The 22,819-nt window shown below is 64.7% G+C and overlaps 3 protein-coding genes across 6 annotated transcripts in view; 2 read left to right on the forward strand and 1 right to left on the reverse strand.

The window, feature by feature from the left end:
• Nucleotides 1–582: 582 nt before the first annotated feature.
• PHF13 (PHD finger protein 13) lies at nucleotides 583–4,722 on the forward strand. Its single transcript, XM_062190358.1, has 4 exons — nucleotides 583–720; nucleotides 2,428–2,529; nucleotides 3,436–3,970; nucleotides 4,307–4,722. Exons 1-4 carry the CDS (start codon nucleotides 682–684, stop codon nucleotides 4,531–4,533), a joined length of 903 nt encoding a protein of 300 aa, XP_062046342.1. The 5' UTR covers nucleotides 583–681; the 3' UTR covers nucleotides 4,534–4,722.
• A 1,671-nt stretch (nucleotides 4,723–6,393) lies between these two features.
• Nucleotides 6,394–13,505, forward strand: THAP3 (THAP domain containing 3). 4 transcript variants are annotated; one of them, XM_062190360.1, is made up of 5 exons: nucleotides 6,394–6,503; nucleotides 7,945–8,137; nucleotides 10,445–10,522; nucleotides 11,943–12,047; nucleotides 12,171–13,505. In XM_062190360.1, exons 1-5 carry the CDS (start codon nucleotides 6,430–6,432, stop codon nucleotides 12,450–12,452), a joined length of 732 nt encoding a protein of 243 aa, XP_062046344.1. In that variant the 5' UTR covers nucleotides 6,394–6,429; the 3' UTR covers nucleotides 12,453–13,505. The 4 variants fall into 4 exon arrangements, with proteins under 4 accessions (XP_062046344.1, XP_062046345.1, XP_062046346.1 ...); XM_062190361.1 differs by having other exon boundaries at nucleotides 10,460–10,522; XM_062190362.1 differs by lacking the exon at nucleotides 11,943–12,047.
• Nucleotides 13,506–13,603: 98 nt separating this feature from the next.
• The window catches only part of DNAJC11 (DnaJ heat shock protein family (Hsp40) member C11), a 62,330-nt gene continuing 53,114 nt past the window's right edge, over nucleotides 13,604–22,819 (reverse strand). The window contains exons 11-16 of the mRNA XM_062190359.1: nucleotides 18,311–18,466; nucleotides 17,298–17,367; nucleotides 16,388–16,445; nucleotides 15,889–16,031; nucleotides 15,306–15,435; nucleotides 13,604–14,812 (exon numbers count right to left, since the gene is read on the reverse strand). Coding sequence (XP_062046343.1) covers nucleotides 14,787–14,812; nucleotides 15,306–15,435; nucleotides 15,889–16,031; nucleotides 16,388–16,445; nucleotides 17,298–17,367; nucleotides 18,311–18,466 — 583 coding nt within the window. The 3' untranslated portion in view covers nucleotides 13,604–14,786. The remainder of the gene's footprint in view (nucleotides 14,813–15,305; nucleotides 15,436–15,888; nucleotides 16,032–16,387; nucleotides 16,446–17,297; nucleotides 17,368–18,310; nucleotides 18,467–22,819) is intronic.

Genomic DNA, 22,819 nt, shown 5'->3' on the forward strand with positions numbered 1-22,819 from the left:
GGCGCCAGCCGCCGCCCCCCGCGACCCGGGCCCGCCAGGCCCGCCCCCGCCCGCGCGCAGTCTGAGGCGCAGCCACCCGCGCTGCCCCTCCCCCCGCCCTCCCTGGCTGAGCGGGCGCGAGCCCCCGCACCTCCCCCGCTCGAGCGGCCCTCGAGCCCCCGAGCCCCCGCCTCCGCACTCCCGGGGGCCGCCGCGAGGCCCCATGGGTGTTGGAGTCCCGAAGCGGCCTTTGTGCGCCGCGCTGGCGGGCCACGGACTACGACTCCCACAATGCCCCGCGCCACGCCCCCGCGCCTACGGCCCCTAGACGCCGCCAGACTACATCTCCCGACAGCCCTCGCGGCCCTCCCGCCCTCCCTCCGGAGACACGAGCCGAACTGGGCGTCAGGTCGGGGAGCCGGTCGGGTTCCCGCTCGCCGCCGCCGCCGCCCCCCGCCGCGACTCTCCCGCCGCGCCGGCCGCGGGCGCTGCATCGCCTACTCTGCTCGGTAGTGGAGCCGCCAGCCCGGGAGCACAGAACCCGAGACGCGACACGCCGAGCCCCTCATCGCCTCCAGCCGGAGCGACCCCTCCCGGGTCCGCCCTCGCCTTGCGAGGCCACCGGAGCCCCCAGCCCCGGGCGGCCCCACTCCCGCATCCCGGCCCCTGCACTCCCGCAGCCGCCGCCCCCCACCCCGGAACATGGACTCCGACTCCTGCGCCGCCGCCTTCCACCCGGAGGTGAGTGGGAGCTGCGCCCCGGTCGCCCCCCGGCCGCCCCCACCCGCTCTGCGCTCCCCGGGGAAGCCCGACCCCCGGCCGCCGCGAGTGCGGCCCTCCCCTCCCCCAGCTCTGCCTCGTCGCCCCCCCCAGCCCCCGCCCCCCGCTCGGCCCGCGCCCGGTCCTCCCTTGCCCGGACGCCCGCGCCCTCCCGCGCCCCCTCCGCAGGGCCGCCGCGCCCACTCGGCTGCTGGGGCGCCCCTCTGGCCTCGCGTCGCCCTGGGACCTGTCCGCTGCCCCGGCCCCTCCCGCCGGCCTGCGGGCTCCTTCCCCGCCCCCGGGGACGCCGTCCGAGCTGCCGCCCGCGCCGCGCTCCGGCTTCTCTCTCAGGGCCCCCTCCCCCTCCTCCCGGGGGGCTCCCGGCTCCCCTCGGCCGGGGGGCTCGGCCCGCGCGGCACCCGCCGCTCTCCCGGTCCCCCGGGCCCACGCCCCGCCCCCTGGCTCCGCGCGCGGCCCGGTCGGCCCCCGCCCCCTGAGTGGCTCCGGGCCGCGTCTGTCGGGGGTCCGCGCCCCCTCCGGGGCCCCGAGCCTGGCGCCCCCACGCCCTCGGGCGCGCTCGCCTCCCCCTGCTGAGCCCCCGGCCCCCGCCCGCGGCGCGGCTCGCTCCGCCCCGGCTCACTCCCCCTCCTTCCGGGGATCGGCCCTCGGTTCTCCCCGCGGTCCCCCGGCGGCCGCCCGCCCGCCCGCCCCCTCCTCGCCGGGGTCCGGGGTGCGGGGCGGGCGGCCGGGGCGCGTGGGGGAGGGGAGGCGGCGCCGGGCGCTCCTCGGTCGCGTGGCCGCCCCCGGGTGGGGGTAGTGGTTTGGCGGGGCCTCCGGAGCCCGGGGACGCCCGAGTGTCGCCCGGCAGCCCCCCGCCCCCGCGGAGTGGGCCCCGCACCTTCCGGGCCGAGTGTCGGCGGGGAGGGGGTCGCCCCGCCATCTGCTGTGCTCGCAGGCGGCGGGGCGGGGAGGCGCGGGTCTCCTCCGCCCCGCTCGCTCCCCGCCCGAGGAAAAGTTCTTCCCGGGAGTCGGAGCGGTGGGCCGTGCGGGGCGGGTAGCTCGCGTGGGCCGTGCGGGGCGGGCGGCCTCGGGGGTCCGGCGGCGGAGCCTGGAGTTTGGGGAAGAGGAGGCGCCGGCGGCCGCGCGCGGGGGTGCAGCCGCGTCGGGCCGGCGGGGCGCCTCGGTGAGGCCGGGGTGGGGGCCGGAGTCCTGAGAAGCCCGAAGCCCGCGGCCAAAATGCCGGCCGAGGGAGAGGGGGCTGGGCTACCTCGGGAGAAATCCCTTCCCGCGGCCTTGAGGGGAGGCGGGGCGGGGCGGGGGTCTCCCCGCGGGCGGCCCGCTGGGCTCCCGAGACCCCCAACCCTTGGCGCCCCCGGGGGACCCCTCAGGAGCAGGGACAGGGGTCTCCCCAGGCCGCTGGAGGTTGGTTTCGGTGGGAGAGGCCGCGGCGGTCGGGGTAGGACTCCCGGGAGGCCGGCCGAGGAGCAGATAAGGCCGCAGCTGCACACAGGCGCAGGACTGAACTTCTGTGCAGGCCTGTATCTCCCAGCCGGCGTCCCCGCGTTCTTGGCCTGAAATCGCAGCGCACGCTCGCTCTGGCAGTGCATTGAAGCCTTGGGCGCGCACCCCGGGTGCACCCCGCAGTGTAGTTGGGGTGTGGGCGCCCACTGACATCTCTTCTCTTCACAGGAGTACTCGCCCAGCTGCAAGAGGCGCAGGACCGTGGAGGACTTCAACAAGTTCTGCACCTTCGTTTTGGCCTACGCTGGCTACATCCCCTACCCGAAGGAGGTAACCCTTAGGCCGGGAGGGCTGGGAGTGGGCAGGAAGGGCCTCCGGGGGTGGCCGCTGGCTGGGGCTCCGCTTGTTTGCAAATCGAGCCTCTGCTCCCTGCCTGCCCTTAAAGAGGGCCAGCACACGCCCATGGAGGTGGGGGTGTCTGTCGATCCGGTAGTTACCAACAGGGACACCAAGGCACAGGCGGGCCCAGCTCAGCCCGGGCCCCAGCGGGTTAGAGGTGGAGCTCCGGGTCCAGCAGCCTCCGTGTTGCGGTAACACCACGCACGAGTCTTCCAGGGACGGCTGCATCAGGCCTCTTGCTATGGAGAGCCGGCCGGTGGGCCAGAGCTGCCGCGCTGTGGGACGTGAGGGGCCTTGGTCACAGCGTGCAAGGCTAGACGTCGGACGAATCCAGATTTCCGGAGCCAGGCCCCGCGTTGTCTGATGCCAGTGCTCCGCTGGCTCGGGACGGCTCGTCTTGCTCTCTACCAAGCAGAAGGCTGCCTGTTGGCAGATGCCGTGCTTGGAAGGGCTGCAGCCTGCGCCCGCTCGCTGCTTTGGGGCAGGAGTTGCCTGCTTCAGTGTTGTGATACTATGGGATATCTCCAGGTTTTTAAAAAGTGTCAGGAAGTTTTCAAAACTAAATTCACTTAATTAACAAAGCGTCCGTCTTGGGAGGGGAACTGGCGGAGAGGTTGACAGGGAAGGCGAGGGGCGAGGGGGTGAGGTGCCGGCGGCGCCTCTTCCCGACAGCTCACTTCCTGCTGGGACGGGACCTAGGGTTCAGCAGGAGAGGGGGTCTCGCCTCTAACCTCGTCCTAAGGCTGTGTGGACAGATGCGTCCCTCAAGGGCCCCTGGCCGGGGTGCGGCAGAGGCTTGGCCCCGGCGCCGTAACCAGAACCTGCGCCTCCTTTCAGGAACTGCCTCTGAGGAGCAGCCCCAGCCCGGCCAACAGCACCGCGGGCACCGTGGACAGCGATGGCTGGGACACCGGCTTCACCGACGTGGCCGCCTCGGTGCCCCTGCCGGTCTCCGACCGCTGCTTTAGCCACCTGCAGCCCACCCTCCTGCAGCGAGCCAAGCCCAGCAACTTCCTGCTGGACAGGAAGAAGACAGACAAGCTGAAGAAGAAGAAGAAGAGGAAGCGCCGGGACAGCGATGGGCCCGGGAAGGAGGGCTACAGGGGCGGCCTGCTGAAGCTGGACGCCGCCGCCACCTTCGCCGAGACCCCCGCGAGCCCTGCCCTGCAGGGCGTTCCCCAGGCCCCCGGCGACCCCTGCTCGGGCTGGGACTCTGACACTCCCTCCAGTGGGTCTTGTGCCACTGTGTCGCCTGATCAGGTCAAGGAAATAAAGACTGAAGGCAAACGGACTATCGTCCGGCAGGGGAAGCAGGTGGTGTTCCGGGACGAGGACAGCACCGGCAACGACGAGGACATCATGGTGGACTCCGGTGAGTGCTCCCTGGAGGCGCATGGTGGCCGGCACTGGCCCCTCTCGGGAGTGGACGGTCCCTGCCCCCTCCAGGGAGGAGACCAGCAGGGATGGGAGGAGGGGGTAGCTCTGTAGAAGCAGCGGAGATTCCAAGGTACAGCTCAGAATCTCCGAGTGATGTCATGGGGAGCGCGTGGCGGCCGCCCCTGGGGCCCTTGGTTGTGAACTTGCACAGTAAGTGCAAGACGGAGTGGGGTTCCGGACACTCGGCTGCCGTGTCTGCCGTCCCAGCGGCTCCTGGGCTGGGAGGCTGCGCGGTTACGTCCCCTCCTCTTAGCGTTTTCCTTCCTTTCAGATGACGATTCCTGGGACCTCGTCACCTGCTTCTGCATGAAGCCGTTTGCTGGCCGCCCCATGATAGAGTGCAACGAGTGCCACACCTGGATTCACCTGTCCTGTGCGAAGATCCGCAAGTCCAACGTCCCCGAAGTGTTTGTCTGCCAGAAGTGCCGGGACTCCAAGTTCGACATCCGCCGTTCCAACCGTTCCCGCATGGGCTCCCGGAAGCTGTTTCTGGACTGACGGCTGCTGGCCAGGAGACTGGGCGAGGAGCCGAAGGGTCGGCGGGCTCTTTGGCCTCTCGGTTGGGCACAGAACTCTTGAGCTCTGGTGTGGGCAGATCCCTGCCACTCAGGTGCCTAAGCTAAAGGACAGGCTGTCCACACAGACGAGCTGTACATAGCCAGTGACCGAATAAAACCCCCGTGGCCAGCGCTGCCAGAGCTCTGTTCTCAGCAGTGCAGGTGGACGGGACACCCTGGCGCGGTGGCTTTGGTTCGGCCAGAAGTGAGGGTACGTGGTAGTGTGAGTTGTCGCTGACCTTGGGACAGATGCCCGCCGTTTGGGACGAGCGCTGGTCTTCCCTCCACGTGCCGGGGGTGGGGGGTGTCTCCCTGGCCTGTCTGTGAGCAGCCATACGTGTCAGTTTCTTCCCACGTGTCGGTCTTACCATGGGTGTCTGTACAGCAGCCGTCAAACGTTTGCCCCTGCCTTTGTGGTCGCCCCGCCTGGCTCAGCTGCCCGAGCCGGGGGAGGCGAGCCCCTCAGCAGTTCTTAGGTTTCCTCTGTCTGTCGAGAAAGGGACAGTGCGCGGCCACCTCCGTGGAAAGGGGGCTGGCTGGGGGTTGAGGTGGCCCTTGTTCATAACTCAGTTTCCTGTTTTGCACGATGTAACAAAATCTGTCTTTGCACGATGCTGCCAAAGTATTGGCCGATTTCCTGCTGGGTGCTGGTCCCGGCGGGCCCAGGTGAGCTGTGGGCAGGCGTGGGAGCTCCTGGGGGGGATGAGAGGTGGTCCTTCCCGGGGTGGGGGAGGGGAGCGGCTGGTCCATGGGGCAGGGGGAGGGGAGGGCGTGAGCCCTTTCGGGTTGCAATCAGTGAGGTGTTGGTATTGGCCTTCGGGAATAGAGCATTGAGCTGGACGGAAGCTGGGGTCCAGGCGGGGGAGGCCAGGGCCGGGGCTCCGGGACACAGCTGGCTCTGGGCACCTGTTTGTGAAGTGTTTCCACGAGCCGTGTTCCCTGGAAGGCGGAGAGGGAGTAGTGCCCAAGTGTGCTTGTAGCAGGGCGGGGCGGGGCGGGGGTCTCCACCAGGTGTGGCCCCCCGCAGAGTTCTCTCCCTCCCGAAACGCCAGGGTGGATACATAGTTTGCTGTTGTTGTCGCATCTCTCCTGTCCGGCCGGCTCTGTCTGTCCGTGTTTTAATGCTTCTGTCAACAAGTAGCGAGACAGTGGTGAAGCCGTGTTTGTCGGGGGCTCCCCAGGCCGGCTCCCCAGCCCAGAGCCAAAGAGCTGCCCGGCCGCGCCTGCCCAGCCCAAGTTCCAAAGTCGTTTCTGTTTTAAACTTGAGCTTTTAGAAGTGCATTTAAGAGCCTGGAGCCGGGCCGCGCTGGTGCCGCCTCGGAGGGGCTCCCCGGGGCCCCCCGCTTCCTCCTGGTCCGTGCCAGGGCCGGGCCCGCTGGGCTTGTGCGGTCAGCTGCTTTGTGCAGGGTCCCGGCCGTGGTCCCGTGTGGTGTCCGTCTGCATAAGCCAAGCTGTTTCTGTGAAACTGTACATTTGTAAATAAAGATGGTTCTCCTTTGAGTGCGGCGCCGCCTGTGTGTTCTGCGCGGAGGGCATGGGGGCTCCCCGCGCCGCGCGGACGGGCCGGGGTGGGCGCCCAGCGCGCTGTGCGAGGCGAGACCACCGCCCACTGCCGACCGCGCCCGCGGGGGGGGGGGGGGCGACGGGCAGGGGTCTCAGCCTGGGCCCCGGCAGCGCCAGGCTCTGAGGGGGCAGGGGCCGGGAGCCCCCAGACCCGGCCGAGCCCGCGCGCCCCGCGCCCCGCGCCCCAGCCCGCCCCCGCCCGCCACCCCGCAGGCCCCGCCCCCGCCGGCCGCGCCGCCATCTTTGTTGGGGGCAGCCGGGCCTAGCGGCCGAGATGCCCAAGTCGTGCGCTGCCCGGCTGTGCTGTAACCGTTACGGAAACCGTAGGAAGCAGCTCACCTTCCACCGGTGAGGGGCGAGGGGAGGGGGCGCACGGGGTGGGGGCGCAGCGTGCACCTGGGACTCGGGGGGGGGGTGGTCTGGGGGAGGGGGAGACCTGGGGGCTGCCCCTCCTTCCCCTGTGTGCGGGCTCGGCCCGGGGGCGCGCACCCCCTCTGCTCGCTCCACGCGTTTGTGCCAGGCAGCCGGTGGGGGCGCGGAACCAGACCCTGGCCGGCCCCGCCCGCCGCCCGCCGCGCGCTCGGCCCTTCGCGCCCACCTCCCCACTAAGGGCATTGGGGCATTGGGGTAGCTGCCTGTCCGGCCGCCTCAGACGCTGCCCTGGGCGTTTACCCGGGCATGGAGCTGCCTTTTTTTATTTATTTATTTTTTTAATTCATTCGTTATGTATTTCGAAGAGACAGAGCGCGCGGAATCTCCTGTGCATTGGTCACTACCCAAATGGCCCACAACAACCAGGGCTGGGCCAGGACGAATCAGGAGCTCCCTGGGCCCCCACGTGGGTGCAGGGCCCCAGGCACCTGGGCCACCTCCCGCTGCTTTCCCAGGTCACAGCGGGGCGCTGGGTCAGAAGTGGGCTGTTGAGCGCTGGCCTGGCGAGTGCTGGCCTGTCCGGCTGTGCCGCAGGCCAGGTCCCGTGCTCATCTTGGCCTCTCTGTGCCGCCGGACGGACGGCGCCCATCCCTCGATTGCCCGCTGGGCTTCTCGGACACATCTGGCCTTTGCCGGGTTCCTTCCCGCACATCCTGTAGGGGTACAGAGGGTATGGGCCGTGCTCCCTCCTGCCCTGGTGTGTGGGTTTCGGTTGGCCGGCCTTCACGCAGCCCCCACGGAGCCATCCCTGTGTCCACCTGCTGCCCCTGCACTTGGGTGATCCAGAAGTACCTTGATTTTTTTTTAAAGACCCATGTATTTCCTTGAAACCGGAGTTAGGAGAGTTCCTCCATCCCTGCTTCACTTCCTCAACGGCCTCAACGGACACAGCTAGGCCGGGCGGAATCCAGGACCTGGGACCCCATCGGAGTCTCCCACGTGGGTGCAGGGGCCCAGGCACTTGGACGGTCCTCTGCTGCCTTCCCAGGCACGGTAGCAGGGAGCTGGATCAGACGTGGACTCCGGTCTGGGAGGACGGTCTTGCAGGCCACGGCTTTCCCTGCTGTGCCGCGCGAGGCTGATCCTGAGGCAAACCTCACTCCCAACTGTCCTGGGCTCCCCGCCTCCCGCTGACACCTGCTCTGACCGCCTGGTGCCCTCCTGCAGCTCAGCCCCGGCCCCTTCGCTGAGCCTCCGCCTCCTCAGGTGGCCCTCCCTGTCCCCCCAGCACTTCCTGTCAGCTGATGCCGCCCACGTGGTCAGTTCCTGCCTGCTTGGGAGCGGTGGTCTTGCTGACCCCAGGCGGCCAGTGGTAACAGGGCGCCCAGCTCGCTCACGTGCCCGCTTGCCCTCCTAGGTTCCCGTTCAGCCGCCCTGAGCTGCTAAAGGAATGGGTGCTCAACATCGGCCGGGCCAACTTCAAGCCCAAAAAGCACACGGTCATCTGCTCCGAGCACTTCAGCCCGGAGTGCTTCAGCGCCTTTGGGAACCGCAAGAACCTGAAACACAACGCCGTGCCCACGGTGTTTGCCTTCCAGGACCCCACGCAGGTAGGGCGCTCCCCGATGGCACAGGCAGCCAGAGGCAGGGAGAGCCAAGGCCAAGCGCTAGCGCAGGAGCGGCCCCGTCGGGCATCTGGGGCTCGGAGCCCTGTGGCTCTGCCGGCCTTGACCTTGAGAAGTGGTCAGTTGGGCCACTTTAGGCCAGTGTGCTTCCTGACAGCGTGGTTGGAGGGGCTGCCTGCCTGGGTCTCCCATGGCTGCAGCCGGCATGCTGAGGGCAGACAGCCCAGCAGGAGGGCGCGAGGCTGCTGGGGAGGTGTGGGATGGTGGGCAGGGGCTGGGAGTGGGAGAAGGTCCCCCAGCTGGAGGGTCCCCAGAGGGCAGAGGGAGCACAGGTCATAGGCGGGCGGTTTGAGCCAGAGCACCTCTCAGTTCTGGAGGCCGGGAAATGGGAGGCCGTGGAGCAAGGCCAGGTCCTGGCGAGGGTCCTCTGGGTCCGCAGACCACGCAGAGGGCAGGAGCAGGCTGTCTCCTGCCCAGAGGCCTCACCTCCTGAGACCTCCCTACAGGCCTGGCAGTGGAGGGGAGGGGCCTGGAGCTGACTGAGGCTTTGATGGACCTGTGGGGATGGGTCTTGGGGGTGGGATGTGTGGGTGCTGCTCAGCAGAGTTTGTGAAGAGTGTGGGACGTGGGAGCCATGAGGGGGTGACCTCGATTTTCCTAAATCCAGTGGGTGCCCAGAGCAGGCTGGGCAAGCAGAGTGAGGAAGACTGAGGCCGACTCTGGACTCGGTCAGCAAACGTGTCAGAGCTCCGCCCCTGTGCCCTGCCTGCCCGGCTCATCCGTCGGCCCATCCCCTGCCTGCCCCACGTCTCCTGGCACCTGCAGCCACCTCCCCCCCCACACCCAGATTTATTTATTTATTTGAAAGGCAGAGTTACAGAGAGATAGAGGAAAGTCTTCCATCTGCTGGTTCACTCCCCAGATGGCCACAATGGCCCAGAGCTGCGCTGATCCAAAGCCAGGAGCCGGGAACTTCTTCCGGGTCTCCCACATGAGTGCAGGGCCCCAAGGACTTGGGCCATCGTCCACTGCTTTCCCAGGCCACAGCAGAGAGCTGGATCAGAAGTGGAGCAGTCAGGACTCGAACCGGCGCCCACATGGGATGCTGGCACTGCAGGCGGTGGCCTTACCTGCTATGCCACAGCACTGGCCCCACTTACTCCCCCCCTTTTTAAAAGATTTATTTATTTGAGGCCGGCGCCGCGGCTCACTAGGTTAATCCTCCGCCTTGCGGCGCCGGCACACCGGGTTCTAGTCCCGGTCGGGGCACCGATCCTGTCCCGGTTGCCCCTCTTCCAGGCCAGCTCTCTGCTGTGGCCAGGGAGTTCAGTGGAGGATGGCCCAAGTGCTTGGGCCCTGCACCCCATGGGAGACCAGGAGAAGCACCTGGCTCCTGCCATCGGATCAGCGCGGTGCGCCGGCCGCAGCGCGCCTACCGCGGCGGCCATTGGAGGGTGAACCAACGGCAAAGGAAGACCTTTCTCTCTGTCTCTCTCTCACTGTCCACTCTGCCTGTCAAAAAAAAAAAAAAAAGAAAAAGAAAAAAAAAGATTTATTTATTTGAAAGGCAGAATTACAGAGAGAGAGGGAGAGAGGGAGAGAGGGAGAGGTTGTCTATCTGCTGGTTCACTTCCCAGTTGGCTGCAACGGCCAGAGCTGTGCCGATCCGAAGCCAGGAGTCAGGAGCTTCTTCTGGGTCTCCCACACGGGGTGGGGGCCCAAGGACTTGGACCATCTTCTGCTGCTTTCCCAGGCCATAGCAGGGAGCGGGACTGGAGGTGGAGCAGCCAGGACTCAACTGGCATCCATTTGGGATGCCGGCAGTGCAGGCGGCAGCTTTACCTGCTACGCCACAGCGCCGGGCCCCACCTGCCCCTTGCTAGTCCTCTCCCAAGTGTTCAGCCCCAAGGTGCTAACAGGGTGCTCAGGCTACTCGATCTCCCGGAAGTTAGAGATTGGTTCAAAGCTTGGGTGGGGGAAGCTGGCCGGGCCTCGTGGGCTCACATGGCGCATCGGGGAGCCGGGAGACAGGGCTTCTGCTGCGGCCGCCACTCGTGGGGCAGGCACTCGGCAAGGCAGGCTGCCAGGCCTGAGTCGCCCCCAGGGCCTGGTCCCCAGCGTGACAGGGTTTGCTCAGCAGCCTGACCCATGTTTGGGAGCATTTTTGGAGGACAAGAGCGCCACGTGGGTGGTGAGAGGAGGGCGGGTCCCACGTTGGGGTCCAGTTGGGGCTGAGCAGTGGGGACAGAGGTGCCTGGCTCTCAGCACCTCGGGGGAGCCGGCTGTCCTCAGGCCTCTGTGTTGCAGCTGGTGAGGGAGAACACAGACCCTGGGGGCGAGAGCAGGGAGCCCAGCCTTCAGAAGGGAAAGGTGAGTGCGCGCCGGGCAGGGGCCTGCACTGCTCATGGGCGGTGGGGGGTGGGGTGGGGTGGGGCCTGCACTGCTCAAGGGCTGTGGGGGGTGGGGTGGGGCCTACACTGCTCACTGGGCTGTGGGGGGTGGGGCCTGCACTGCTCACAGGGCTTCGGGACCGGCCTGCACTGCTCATTGGAATGCTGGGGGGCGGGGGGGCTGCACTGCTCATGGGCGGTGGGGGGTGGGGTGGGGTGGGCCTGCACTGCTCATGGGCGGTGGGGGGTGGGGTGGGGTGGGGCCTACACTGCTCACTGGGCTGTGGGGGGTGGGGCCTGCACTGCTCACAGGGCTTCGGGACCGGCCTGCACTGCTCATTGGAATGCTGGGGGGCGGGGGGGCTGCACTGCTCATGGGCGGTGGGGGGTGGGGTGGGGTGGGCCTGCACTGCTCATGGGCGGTGGGGGGTGGGGTGGGGTGGGGCCTACACTGCTCACTGGGCTGTGGGGGGTGGGGCCTGCACTGCTCACAGGGCTTCGGGACCGGCCTGCACTGCTCATTGGAATGCTGGGGGGCGGGGGGGCTGCACTGCTCATGGGCGGTGGGGGGTGGGGTGGGGTGGGCCTGCACTGCTCATGGGCTGTGGGGGGTGGGGTGGGGTGGGGCCTACACTGCTCACTGGGCTGTGGGGGGTGGGGCCTGCACTGCTCAAGGGCTGTGGGGGGTGGGGTGGGGCCTGCACTGCTTACTAGGCTGTGGGGGATGGGGTGGGGTGGGGCCTGCACTGCTCACAGGGCGGTGGGGGGGTGGGGTGGGGTGGGGTTTGCACTGCTCAAGGGCTGTGGGGGGTGGGGTGGGGCCTGCACCGCTCACAGGGCTGCGGGGCGGGCCTGCACTGCTCATTGGAATGCTGGGGGGGGGGCTGCACTGCTCATGGGCGGTGGGGGGGTGGGGTGGGGTGGGGCCTGCACTGCTCATGGGCGGTGGGGGTGGGGTGGGCGGGGGCCTGCCCTGCTCATGGGGCTGCAGGGGGGGGAGGGGGGCCTGCACTGCTCATGGGGCTGCGGGGTGGGGGGCTACACTGCTCACGGGGCTGCGGGGCGGGGGGTGGGTGGGCGGGGTCGGGGGCCTGCCCTGCTCGCGGGGCTGCAGGGGGGGGGTGGGGGCCTGCACTGTTCGTGGGGCTGTGTGTGTGTGGGGGCCTGCACTGCTCACTGAGCGGTGGGGGATGGGGTGGGGTGGGGCCTGCACTGCTCACGGGGCTGCAAGGGGGAGGAGGGAGTGGGGGGAGGGGGCTGCACTGCTTGCTTTGCGGTCGGAGGCGGGGAGGCTGCAGCGATGCGGCTTCGGCCTCACTGCAGTTCGCGGCAGCGCTCGGGCCTACCCTGCCCCTGGCTGCGGGGTCGCTGGGGAGAAGCCCGACTCGGCCTGTCCCCAGGTCCCCCCTGAGGCCGGGTCCGCGGAGCACGGCGCCGGGAGGCACACGGGCACCGCGCTGGAGGAGCTGCAGCTGCCCCCGAACGCCGAGGGCCCCCGGAGCCCGGTAGGAGGGCTGGGGCGGCCTGGGCCTCCGTGCCCGGAGCGGGTGGACGCACGTCCGGTGCCCAGGGCTGGTGCGGGGCCCTCGGCCCCCAGGCAGCCCTCACGCCCGCTCGCCCCTCCTCAGGTCTGGCCGCAGAGACTGGACGCGCCGGAGGGCCCCGGCCGACCGGCCAGCCCCGCGGGGCTGAGGCCTCTCCCCCGGCAGCCCTCTGACCACAGCTACGCCCTCTTGGACCTAGATGCCCTGAAAAACAAACTCTTCCTCACCCTGAAGGAAAACGAGAAGCTGCGGAGGCGCCTGAAGGCCCAGCGGCTGGTGATGCGGCGCATGCGCAGCCGGCTGCGTGCGCACAGGGCGCAGCGGCGGGGACCGCAGGCCGGAGCGCGGCCGGAGCCGCGGAGCTGAGCCCACGGGGCTCAGGCCAGGCCTGGCCGTTCCGTCTGCTGCTGCGAGGGCAGCGCCGCGACACGCCCGCAGGCTGCCTGCCGAGGAGCCCACGCACCGTCCCCGGGCCGCAGCTGTCGGGTAGGGGCGAGGACAGGGCCAAGGCTGGCTTCTGTACCGCCATCCTCTGGCTCCCGCTGCTTGGGCGGTGGACCCAGGGCCCGGGTTTTACAGGTTCTCCCTGAGGGCCAGCGACGCACTGCGCTCTGGACTCCCCATGGCCGGTCCCCTCGGGTGCTCGGGTGGGTGGCCAGCGTGGACGGCCGAGAGCTGGCCCCACTCCTTTTGTTTTTTAAGACCGATCCATTTATTGACTTGACAGGCAGAGCAGCAGAGCGCACGTCCACGCACTGGTTCATTCCCCAAATGGTTCCAACGGCCTGGAATTCCATCCGGGTCTCCCATGTGGGTGCTGCTGCTTTCCCAGCTGGGACTGCACCCATAGGGACGCAGGCGGCGGCTTAACCTGCCGGGCCGCAGCGCCGGGCCCAGGCAGCCCAGTTCTGCAGGCGGCACGGTAAGGCGTCAGCCTGCGCTGTAGCTCCCCCCCGCCTGTCCCATGGCTGCCGACGCGACACGGGCCTCGAGCCCTTTGACTGCTGTGCAAGGACGGAGACTGGAGTGAATTAAAGAAAAAAACTGCAGTGCGATCCATTCTTAGCTTCTCGGGCAAGTGTCGGAGAGAGGCGAACTGCAGCCTCGGGGAGGCAGCCTGGCTTCAAGCGTGGCTTACGGCGCCCAGGGCCAGCCACGGGGCGAGCGGCCACCAGCAGGTGTGACTTACAGTGTCCAGGGCCAGCCACGGGGTGAGTGGCCACCAGCAGGCATGGCTTATGGCGCCCAGGGCCAGCCACGGGGCGAGCGGCCACCAGCTGGCGTGGCTCACGGTGTCCAGGGCCAGCCACGGGGTGAGTGGCCACCAGCAGGTGTGACTTACAGTGTCCAGGGCCAGCCACGGGGCGAGCGGCCACCAGCAGGTGTGACTTACAGTGTCCAGGGCCAGCCATGGGGTGAGTGGCCACAAGCAGGTGTGGGAACGAGGCCCCAGGGTGGGGGCACCCCCTCATTTTGCTCCTGAAAACGTACACACAGATGAACTAAGAACGCTACCCTCAGCTTTCAGGACAGGTTTATTGTGGGGACAGTTTGCTGCTAAGAGGGAAGAGGGCCTCGCCCCCAGGGCCCCGCCGCAGAGGGCACCGGGCCACGTCCAGAACATGGCATTTCCTGCACTGCTCGGTCACGGCCAGAGGAACTCTCTCTTTAAAACTGGAGATCACTGTTAGAGGATCGGAGGAAGGGGGTTATTGGCCACTGCTCTGCCACCAGTGCTGGCGAGGGGAGCTCCTCCAGACACAGAGTTGGAGGCCATGTGCAGCCCAGCCTCCAGAGCCAGCCGACCACCACAGCCCATCGGTGCCAGCATGCCCACGACCGACTCAGGACCCCAGTAGCAGGCCTCGGCTCTTCTGCTTGTGGAGGGTGACCAGGCAGGTCGGGGTGTCTGACTCCCACAAAGGCTGCATCCAGTGTGGGCAAGTGAAAGGAGCCGGGAGTCCCTTGGGCCAGTGGGGACCAACAGTGCCACCTGCTGGGAGCTTGCTAGAGGCACAGGCCTCTGGGTTTGGCGCTTCGGACCCTCAGCTAACACTTCCCTTCCCTTGACAGCTCTCTCACTCCAGCACCGTCCTCCAGTGGCTCAGGAGAGGGGGACACTGGCAGAGTCCTTCCCAGCAGGAGTTCAGGAAATGACCCAATGGGTGGCCTTGGGCTGGGAGTGACCCCACTGTCCAGAGCCGGGGGCTGCAGGAATGATTTGAGAAACCCTGGGAGTGGGGAGAAAGACTGATTTCCGAACCCGTCTGTTCTCAGATAAAAAGCAGTTTTATAAACCCACACTCCACGTTCACTCAGTGCTCCCCGACCTGGAGGCCTCGCCTTCCTTCCTGATGGGTTTTCAACGTCCAGTGTGGGTTCTGGGAAAAGTAGTCCCTAGTGAGGGCCGGCAGCGGCAGTGAGTGCTCGTGCTGCAGGCCCCAGGGCAGGCCCCGCGAGCGTCCCGGGCTCAGGCCCTTCCTGCCAGGAACATGATCCATGCTGTGGCGTGGCCTGGGCCCACAGCACCCACAGGAGCTGGGCCGTCTGCGTGTCCCTTCACATAATTGATATGGTGCCACCTTCTATAGGAATAAAATAAAATAAAAACATCTCATGTCTGGGCTTTTCTTGCTTCTGAATCTGTAGACTCCCAGGAATAGTTTATGCAGCCTCTTTTTACTCTGTCTCTTAAGCAGCTTATCCGTCTGTATCGATCCTGTGAGCTGTGGGAGAGAAATCAGGCTCTGTAGGTGACCCACTTGCTAAAGTGGCCTTACGCTTTCCCGTGCCCTGTTCCTCCCGACAGGTTCAGCAGCCGCCACGGCCGAGCCGGGCTCGAGTCAGCGCCCACGCGCAGCCCCTGCCGGCCCCGCCACGGCCGAGCCGGGCTCCAGTCAGCGCCCACGTGCAGCCCCTGCCGGCCCCGCCACGGCCGAGCCGGGCTCCAGTCAGCGCCCACGTGCAGCCCCTGCCGGCCCCGCCACGGCCGAGCCGGGCTCCAGTCAGCGCCCACGTGCAGCCCCTGCCGGCCCCGCCATGGCCGACCTGGGCTCAAGTCAGCGCCCACGTGCAGCCCCCGCCGGCCCCGCCATGGCCGAGCTGGGCTCAAGTCAGCGCCCCTGCGCAGCCCCCCGCCAGTCCCGCCACGGCCGAGCTGGGCTCGAGTCAGCGCCCACGTGCAGCCCCCGCCGGCCCTGCCACGGGGCAGCTACTCACACTGCTTTGGTATCCGGAGGGCCTCGCTGTCCAGCACCATCACCTGATGCAGGACACCCCGGAACTGGTAAAGCACTTTCAGGTTCTTCTCTTCACCCACACACGGGTCATAAAACCCGGGCAGCCCGGCCTGCAACACAGGATTCTCCTCAAGAGCCGCACGGTCGGATACCGCCCACCCGCTCCTCCGGGGACCCCGGGCCCCACCGTCCCTCAGACAGACTTTGGAGCTCGAAGAGAAAGAATTTCAGTATGTTGCCTGTGTGGTATAGGCCCCGCCCCACACCAGGCTGTCCTTGACCGTCACAGAGCCCTGCCAAGACACAGCAAATGGCTTCTTCAAGGAGTCCACTGTGGCCGGAGCTGACTGGCTTTTAGTTTTGTGTAGTGCACACCCCCGGCTCTGTAGGTGACACACTTGCTAAGGTGGACTTCCCAGAACAAGGCAGGGACAGAATGAGTGCCCTGAGGACAGACGTGTGTGCTGTGACCTCCAGGGGCGGGCACGGTGACATGAAGGCCCCCCCCAGGCAGCTGGTGTGCGTGCATGTGGTCTTGGGAGCCCGGATTGGAGCTGCTGTACCTTGGAGGCCTCTGTGAGGATGAGCTTCGAGTCCTTGACCAGGCACTGCAGGGGCACGGTCACGTCAATCACCTTCACCTTCTCGCTTTTCTTGCTTTTGTCATTGACGAATTTCCCGTACCAGGCGTTGACGATGATGAGCCCTGAGGACAGCCGGGGTTGGAGCAGAAGGAGGGCTCCTCCGCACACCTCCCCGTGCGGCTCTGAGCCCAGGGCCCGCCCCACACGCCTGGATGGGGTCAGAGCAGAAGGAGGGCTCCTCCACCACCTCCCCGTGCGGCTCTGAGCCCAGGGCCCGCCCCACACGCCTGGATGGGGTCAGAGCAGAAGGAGGGCTCCTCCGCACACCTCCCCGTGCGGCTCTGAGCCCAGGGCCCGCCCCACACGCCTGGATGGGGTCAGAGCAGAAGGAGGGCTCCTCCACACACCTCCCCGTGCGGCTCTGAGCCCAGTGCCCAGCCCAGTGCCCGCCAGGCCCACAGTGGACGCGCCTGCTCACCCATTCTGGACTCTTCTGCCTCAATAATTCTTCGGACAGATTCCTGCATCAGCCGAATCTGCCAGGGAGCAGGTGACCAGCGTCAGGACCCGGCCTGCTCCACCTCTCCGTGCAGAGGCCAAACTCGCAGCCCATACCCGCACCCACCCCTCACAGGGCAGGGAGCAGATGCCCTGGAGTGGGCAGTGGGGGTCAGAGGCACAGCAGCCTGAAATGGAGCCTCCCGCCCTCAGAGAGGGGCCTGCAGTTCCACTCCCTCAGGATCACAGGTGGAGGGTGGGATTCATTGACCAATGGAAAACAAACACCAATTCGTTGCCAGCTCCTCTAGAGGAAGGGCCCACGTCCTCCCTCGGCACCTCTGCACCGCCCTCCGGCAGCCACGTGCTCGCTGGCCGTGCACAGGGCCCACACGTCAGGCTGCGTGCCTGGGTGCTGGATGCACTTCTGCACTCAACTTTCCTCTGGCCACAGAGAACCTGCAACACTGCTGCCCCTCCCAGGACGGCTCTGTCCCCCGTGTCCCACACAAGGCCGTATACATGAGTGGGCAGTCGGCAGTTAAGGGGCTTGCGTGCCACACTGGGGGGCTTGGGTTTGATTCCCAGCCCCCGCTCCTGACTCCTCCATAGGCATGTGAGGAGAGGGACAGTGGAAGGGAGCCCCGTCTCTCTGCTTCTTGAAATTGGGGGGTACTTAAAGGGACCCCAAGGCGGCAGCTGCCACCACTTGTGTAGGAGCTTCCTCTGTCTGCTGAAGGGGGCACCTATGCTTTGGCACAGGACCGCAGCCCACGGCCACACGGACTCAAACGCTGAGGGCAGCTGTCAGGGACGTGGGGCAGGGCCTCCCTGCCGCCCGCACTGTGGCCACAGGGGGGCCTGGGGCGCGGTGCCGCGCGTGCACTTACAGCCGCCTCCGCCTCCTGCCTCTTCTGCAGCATGTCCGTGGCAGTGCTCTCCCTCTGCTTCTCCAGCTCCCTGCGCGAGACACGGCCAGGGTTGGTGTGGTCACAGGCCCGGGGACCCCAGCCAGCAGTCAGGGGTCTCACGGGCTCCCAGGCCTGGCTCTCCCTCACAGGCTCAGCAGAGCTGGCAGGAAGCGTGTGACACCGCATGACAAGAGTCTCGGGAGAGCCTGCCAACCTCCCGGGAGTATTAAATAACATTTTTGGTAGGAACGACTCATGCTACCTTAGAAACTCGTTCTGCAGGGATTCGGGGCCAGCGTGTACCTGTCCTCTCAGGCCTGACCAGCACACGCTCTGGCCCCAGCCCCAGCCTCCTCGTTCCTCCTCAGGAGTCAGCGCCTGCCTGCGGAGACCCAGAGGCTAAAGGGCACCAGAGAAGACGCTCTGAGCTCAGGGCTCCACTAAATGAGATAATGAAAAAATATTTTTTTATTTGAGAGGCAGAGTTACAGACAGAAAGAGGGAGGGACTTCCATTTGCTGGTTCACTCCCCTCTCTTTAACTCTGTCTTTCAAATAAAGAAATTTAAAAAAAAAAAAAAAAAAAAGGCGCATGGAAGCTGCTGTGTGCTCTGCAGAGCCGCTCCCTCGGGACGGGAGCTGAGTCAAGGCCGTGCCCAGTGGGCTCTGGACAGGAGACTGCAGAACCAGCCGAGCCCACGACTTCTGAGACTGGAATCCAGGACCCGCTCTGCCACGCTCAGCACTTGGAACAAGCGGTTCAGGCGAGAGGCAGGAAAGCTGCTCTGGTCTTTCTTGTGGACAGGTGACACACCACGTCTGCTTTCTGAAGGGAGCGAGGACAAAGGCGGGGCTGAGAGCCGTCCCATGGCAGACTCCGGCACCAAGCAGTCACTCATGTAATTGTCCTAATAACCCCTGGGCAACGTCTGTTCTGAGCTCCACTTCAGGCAGCGAAGTTCACAAACACCCCGGGACACGCTCTGAACTCACTTCTCTTTCTGCGCCCTGAGGTAGGGTTTGATGATCAGACGGTGCATAGCGAAGTAGACCACGAGGGGCCCCACCGTGGCGTAGAACACGGCGCTGGGGAGGAGCTGGTCCGTCAGATGGATAGGGAAGAAGTAGGTCTGACTGGCCCGGTTTAACCTGTGGAGTGAGCGCAACGAAACACACCCAGCTGAGGAGGTTTTCCAGGGATGGGTCACGGGGTCTCAGCCGCAGTTAGACAACTCACACACACACGGCACGCCAGCTGCAGGGAACCGCGTCTGCTGGCGCCACGATCTGGTTCCCTACCCCGAAGTTTCACTGCCAGTTCTGCCGCACGTGGCAGAGAAAGGTCCCACTGCACGCTGGCCGCAGTAACAGAGCTGAGGCTTACGGGGAGTGAATGTCCCCTACAGCTGTGTGACATCCATGGCTGAGGACGCCTCCAGCCTCTTGGAAAGCCACACCAGTCTTTAACCGGCAATTCCGAAAGGTTCTGCTTCCAGTAGTGGCCGAGCGGCTCCCGCGGGACCAATCATCCTTTCTGGGGCCGAACGGCAGGCAGATGGGGGTGCTCAGAAGAACGGGGCCCTCCCCTGCAGGGCTCCAGTGGTTCCAGGTGAGCCGCAGAGAGCCTGGGGTGAGTGGCAGTCTGCCACAGGGGCTGGCTGCGATCTGCAAGGACACCTGGAGTCACGTTAGATGCGAGGACGGGCGCTCGGAGCAGGGCGCGCGGCAGCTGGGACGTCCAGGGAGAAGGGCCCCCAAGGGCAGCAGGGAGCTCTGCGCAGTGCGGGTCTCTAGCTAACGCCGCATCTCGTGGCACAGGTGCGGCTGAAACAGGGGAGTCGGAGCTTGCAGCTGGAGTGCAGCTAAGTCAGCCGCACAGGACGGCCAGTGCCCTTGGGAGGAAGTGCCCGCGGCCTCCGCATCTCACTCAGCACTGGGGCACAGGGCACGCAGCTGCCCACTCACAGGTGCCTGTGCACAGAAAATGAACAGAGCCCGACCCAGGTGTCAGAGCGGGGAGGGTTTGTATTAAAGCAGGTGTTTTCACCAGCCTTGAAGAGAGAGGAGGAAATATACTCGCAAAGAACGGAGAGATACAATCTCACCTGAGCACCAGAGACTGCGGAAAAGAAGCCAGCCTGCAGTAACCGCTGGAGGTGACAGCCCTCACAGCCGAGGGACACCCAGCCAGCCGCCGGTCGTGGAGGTGACAGCCCTCACAGCCGAGGGACACCCGGCCAGCCGCGGGTCGTGGAGGTGACATACCCCTCACAGCCGAGGGACACCCAGCCAGCCGCCGGTCGTGGAGGTGACAGCCCTCACAGCCGAGGGACACCCGGCCAGCCGTGGGTCGTGGAGGTGACATACCCCTCACAGCTGAGGGACACCTGGCCAGCCCCCGGTCGTGGAGGTGACACACCCCTCACAGCTGAGGGACCCAGGGCCAGCCGCCGGTTGTGGAGGTGACAGCCCTCACAGCCAAGGGACACCCGGCCAGCCGCGGGTCGTGGAGGTGACATACCCCTCACAGCCGAGGGACACCCGGCCAGCCCCCGGTCGTGGAGGTGACAGCCCTCACAGCTGAGGGACACCCGGCCAGCCGCGGGTCGTGGAGGTGACAGCCCTCACAGCCGAGGGACACCTGGCCAGCCGCCGGTCGTGGAGGTGACAGCCCTCACAGCTGAGGGACACCCGGCCAGCCCCCGGTCGTGGAGGTGACAGCCCTCACAGCTGAGGGACACAGGGCCAGCTGCTGGTCGTGGAGATGGTGGTCAGTGCCTGGGTCCAGCTGGTGCTGACCAGCACGGCAGCCAGTCCCAGAGTGCACTCTGTTCAGCTGCACGTGGTGCACCACCAGGACGAGCACAGGCTGGGCCAGGAAACAAGTCGTGCAGGGCCCACGCACTCGAACCACCACCTGCTGTCCTGGAGGATGCATCAGCAGGGGGCTGGACTGGAAGCAGAGCAGCTGGGACTCAAACTGGCACTGCAATGGGACGCAGTGTCCCGGGGCAGGCTGAACCTGCTGCAGCACGGAAGACCTTGTAGACCCCTAGGTCCCTGAGGTTTTCAGCCCAAGAGTGACACAGGCTGACATTTTAAAAGGACTCTCCTGCTAGTGTGGAGCACAGGCTGCCAAGGGGCAAAGGAGAGCAGTTATGGTCGAGACAAGAGAAGGGGTCGCTGTGAGAATGTGCGGAACGGACCCAGGTGACTTCAGAGTAGTGCGGGAGGATTCCGAGCTCTGTCAGCTCCACAGCGTTGGAAAAAAGAGCGCTCTCGGGTGACCCTGAGGCTCCTGCTCAGAGCACCTGCAGGCTGGCGGGCTCCTGCACCAAGAGGGGAAGGCCTCAGGTGCACAAGGGTTGTGGGGTTTGGGCGTCTGCTGTTCCGTTCTGGACATGGGGCATCCAAGATGCTGTCGGAGACCCAAGCAGAGATTTGGAAAGAGAAGCCGGACACCGGCGAATTGGTGCAGACATCAAATTCTGAGGCTGCTCCGATTCCGTATATAAAATGGTGTGGTATTTGCATGTAACTTATGTAGATCCTCCCTTATACTTCTTCTTTTTTTTTTTTTTTTTAATTGGAGAGACACTGACCTGGAAGTTTTAGCCAGAGCCATTAGGCAACGAAGAGAAATCAAACGAATAACAAATTGGGAAGGAGGAAGTCAAAGCTATCCCTATTTGCAGGTGACATGATTCTATATATAGGGGACCAAAAGACGCCACTAAGAGACTACGCAAACTCGTAAAATTAACACACAAAAATCAACAGCCTTTGTATACACAGAAAATGCCATGGCTGAGAAAAAAATTCTAAGATCAATCACATTCACTACAGCTACAAAAAAAATTAAATACCTTGGAATAAATTTAACCAAGGATGTCAAAGATTTCTATGAGGAAAATTACAAAACATTAAAGAAAAAATAAACAAACAAAAAAAAAAAGGAAAAATCTTCTATGTTTGCGGACTGGGAACATTAATACAATCAAAATGTCCACATTACCAATTACAATTTACAGACTCAATCTGATCCCAATCAAAAAATACCAATGACACTCTTCTCAGATCTAGAAAAAACAATGTTAAATTCATATGGAAACACGAGACCCTGAGTAGCTAAAGCAATCTTATAGAAAACACAATACCCAGTTTCCAGACACACTACAGGGCAGTTATAATGAAAACAGCCTGGTACTGGCAAAGAGAGCCATGTAGACCAACGGAACAGAACAGAAACTCCAGGGGCCGGTGCTATGCACAGTAGGTTAGGTTAAACAGCTGCCTACAATGCCGGTCCTGGCTGCTCCACTTTTGAGCCAGCTCCCTGCAGAAGGCCTGGGAAAGCAGTAGAAGACAATCCAAGTGCTTGGGCCCCTACACCTGCGTGGGAGACTGGGAAGAACCTCTTGGCTCCTGGCTTCAGCTCAGCTCAGCTCTGGCAATTTGGGGAGTGACTCAGTGGATGGAAGACCCCTCTCTGTCTGTAACTATGCCTCTCAAGTAAATAAATAAATCTTAAACAAAAAAAAAAAGGGGGGGGGGGACAGAAACTCCAGGAATCAATCCACATAGCAACCAATTTATCTCTGACAAAGGAACTAAAATCATGGGGCTGGCGCTGTGGCGCAGTATGGTGATGCCCTGGCATCCCATGTGGGCGCCCATTCTAGTCCCAGCTGCTCTGCTTCCGATCCGGCTCTCTGCTGTGGCCTGGGAAAGCAGTGGAGGATGGCCCAGGTCCTTGGACCCCTGCACCAGCGTGGGAGGCCTGGAGGGGGCTCCTGGCTCCGGATCAGCACAGTTCTGGCCGTTGTGACAATTTGGGGAGTGAACCAACGGATGCAGGACCTCTCTCCCTCTCTGTGTAACTCTGACTTGCAAATAAATAAATCTTTAAAAAAAAAAAGGAACTAGGCCGGGGCTGCGGCTCACTAGGCTAATCCTCTGCCTTGTGGCGCCGGCACACCGGGTTCTAGTCCCAGTCGGGGCACCGATCCTGTCCCGGTTGCCCCTCTTCCAGGCCAGCTCTCTGCTGTGGCCAGGGAGTGCAGTGGAGGATGGCCCAAGTGCTTGGGCCCTGCACCCCATGGGAGACCAGGATAAGCACCTGGCTCCTGCCATCGGATCAGCGCGGTACGCCGGCCGCAGCGCGCTACCGCGGCGGCCATTGGAGGGTGAACCAACGGCAAAAAGGAAGACCTTTCTCTCTCTCACTGTCCACTCTGCCTGTCAAAAAAAAAAAAGAAAAAAGAAAAAAAAAAAAAGAACTAAAATCAATGCCTGGAGCAAGGACAGTCTTCTCAACAAATGGTGCTGGGGAAATTGGATCTCCACATGCAGGTGTATGAAGTAAGACCCCTACCTTATAGCTTATACAAAAATCCACACCATGGATCAAGGACCTAAATCTATGACCTGATACCATCAAATTACTAGAGAACATTAGGGAAACTCTGCAAGACACTGGCACAGGCAAAGACTTCTTGGAAA

Source organism: Lepus europaeus, chromosome 5 (genome assembly GCF_033115175.1).
Source record: "Lepus europaeus isolate LE1 chromosome 5, mLepTim1.pri, whole genome shotgun sequence".
In the NCBI taxonomy this organism is placed as follows: domain Eukaryota; kingdom Metazoa; phylum Chordata; class Mammalia; order Lagomorpha; family Leporidae; genus Lepus; species Lepus europaeus.